Source organism: Hibiscus syriacus, unplaced genomic scaffold, assembly GCF_006381635.1.
Source record: "Hibiscus syriacus cultivar Baekdansim isolate YM2019G1 unplaced genomic scaffold, ASM638163v2 tig00003041_pilon, whole genome shotgun sequence".
In the NCBI taxonomy this organism is placed as follows: domain Eukaryota; kingdom Viridiplantae; phylum Streptophyta; class Magnoliopsida; order Malvales; family Malvaceae; genus Hibiscus; species Hibiscus syriacus.
In genome coordinates this window covers 9809724-9811573 of record NW_024061960.1, presented here as the reverse complement: position 1 = coordinate 9811573, position 1850 = coordinate 9809724, and the positions used below count along the sequence as shown (strand labels likewise).

Genomic DNA, 1850 nt, shown 5'->3' with positions numbered 1-1850 from the left:
GGCGCAAGATTTTCCGGCCATGACCGCGGGAACAATGTCTATAAAACAAACTTGGTAACTAATGGCAGCTTCCCACCATCAACTCATTTCCTCGCCATGGCTTCCGTTGCAAAGCACATTGTTTTGTTATTCTTTATCGTGCTTTCTTCCTCCGTCCGGATTCAAGCCAGGGAGGGTAAGTTCTATAGCAAGATCATCAACCTCGGGGCCAAAATTTCTGCTCTAGTGGAACCTACACCATCACCGGCAGTAGCACCAGTACTAGCACCCGCAACGGCACCCGCTAACATCGGTAGCCAAGATCCTTATTACGGCCTTTATGGTCACGGCTCGGGCATGTTCCCCCTTCAAAAGAGGGTGTCACCACCAGCAACACTCCCACAACTACTTCCACTTTCGAAAACGATCTCTTCGCCGAGGAGTTCGCAGATGAAAAATACGACTCCGGCTACGAGAAAAGCAGCTACAACAACAACGGCTACACCAACAGCAACTACAACGACAATGGATATAAACTCAGCAAGTATAACAATAATGGTTACGAAACCGAGAGACAAGGAATGAGTGACACCAGATTTGTGGAAGGTGGTAAGTATTATCATGATGTGAAGAACGATAATTACTACCCTACTGGATATGAGTATTCATCGAGCTATGAAGCTAGTAAAAATGGAGGTTACTATGGAATACAGAGAACTCAAACGAGTTCAACTCGATGGAAGAGTTTGAGAACCAGGAGAGGCAAGAAGAGTCTGTGCCCTAGACAGGGCCGTGGCTAGGTATAAAGGGCTATGTGCAAATTCTTATAAAGGGTCCTATTTTTTAGATATATTGACTTCGGGGCTCTATTTTTATACTTATTAATGGGAACAACCGATAGATATATTTGATTTAAGGACCTTTATTTTTATACTTATTAATGACAACAACTGATAGATATATTTGATTTAAGGACCCTTATTTTTATACTTATTAATGGCAACAACTGATAAATATATTCGATTCGGTGCCCCTATTTTTTGGGAGCCCTATGCGGTCGCTCAGCCATGCCCCCTCAGCCACGCCCCCTAGATATTGATTAATCATTTTACGAGTGAAAGAAAAAAAAAACAGAGTTTGGGATAGTGGTCCATATGTTTTGAAGACGAGGGAGACTAAGGTTTGTGGAGAGTCTTTCTTGTGTTTATTATTGTTCTAGCGTCGGTTGTGTTTTGTTATTTATGCTTTACAAATCAAAATGAATATAAGACCACACAGTTTCACATACTTGGACTTGATTTCGACTTATATGTCGTATCAATTTTATCAATTAAGAATTAAATTTGATGAATTTTGAAAACAAGATCTATATATATAAAATTCGAGACTAAATTTAATATCATAATTGATAACATTGTCATATCTATTAATTTCAAGTGGCCGAAATAAAATAAAAACATAATGTTAATTAAGAAAATATCAGTGACTAAAACAAAACAGATTAATAGTTTATACTCTTTATCCATTATTAAACTATCTTACTCATCCGAGAATTTTTTTCTTCATATATTAGTGCTTTAGTAACAAAAATCAAAGGAAGGATCAAATCTATTACTTTTGGATTTGCGGGGAGAGAAGCAACATGGTGAAAGTCATATGTTAAACCTTTTTAATTCTATTGGCATTGTTTGAAATATTTATTCATATCTTTATCCCTCTAAAATTAAAGATGTAGTATATAAAACGATTTTTAAATTTATTGATTTTGTTATAAAATTGATAATTGACTTATTTTTAAATTTCAAACTATAGATTTGTATTGACTCGACACCTTAAAATTTAATTATGTTGGTGACATGATATTGATATGT

At 36.2% G+C, this 1850-nt stretch overlaps 1 protein-coding gene across 1 annotated transcript; it reads left to right on the top strand.

Moving 5' to 3' along the window:
* On the top strand, positions 1 to 818 carry LOC120167260 (protein E6-like). The gene is made up of 2 exons (XM_039176334.1): positions 1 to 330; positions 372 to 818. The coding sequence occupies exons 1-2, from the start codon at positions 97 to 99 to the stop codon at positions 777 to 779; spliced, it is 642 nt and encodes a 213-aa protein (XP_039032265.1). The 5' UTR covers positions 1 to 96; the 3' UTR covers positions 780 to 818.
* Positions 819 to 1850: the final 1032 nt, after the last annotated feature.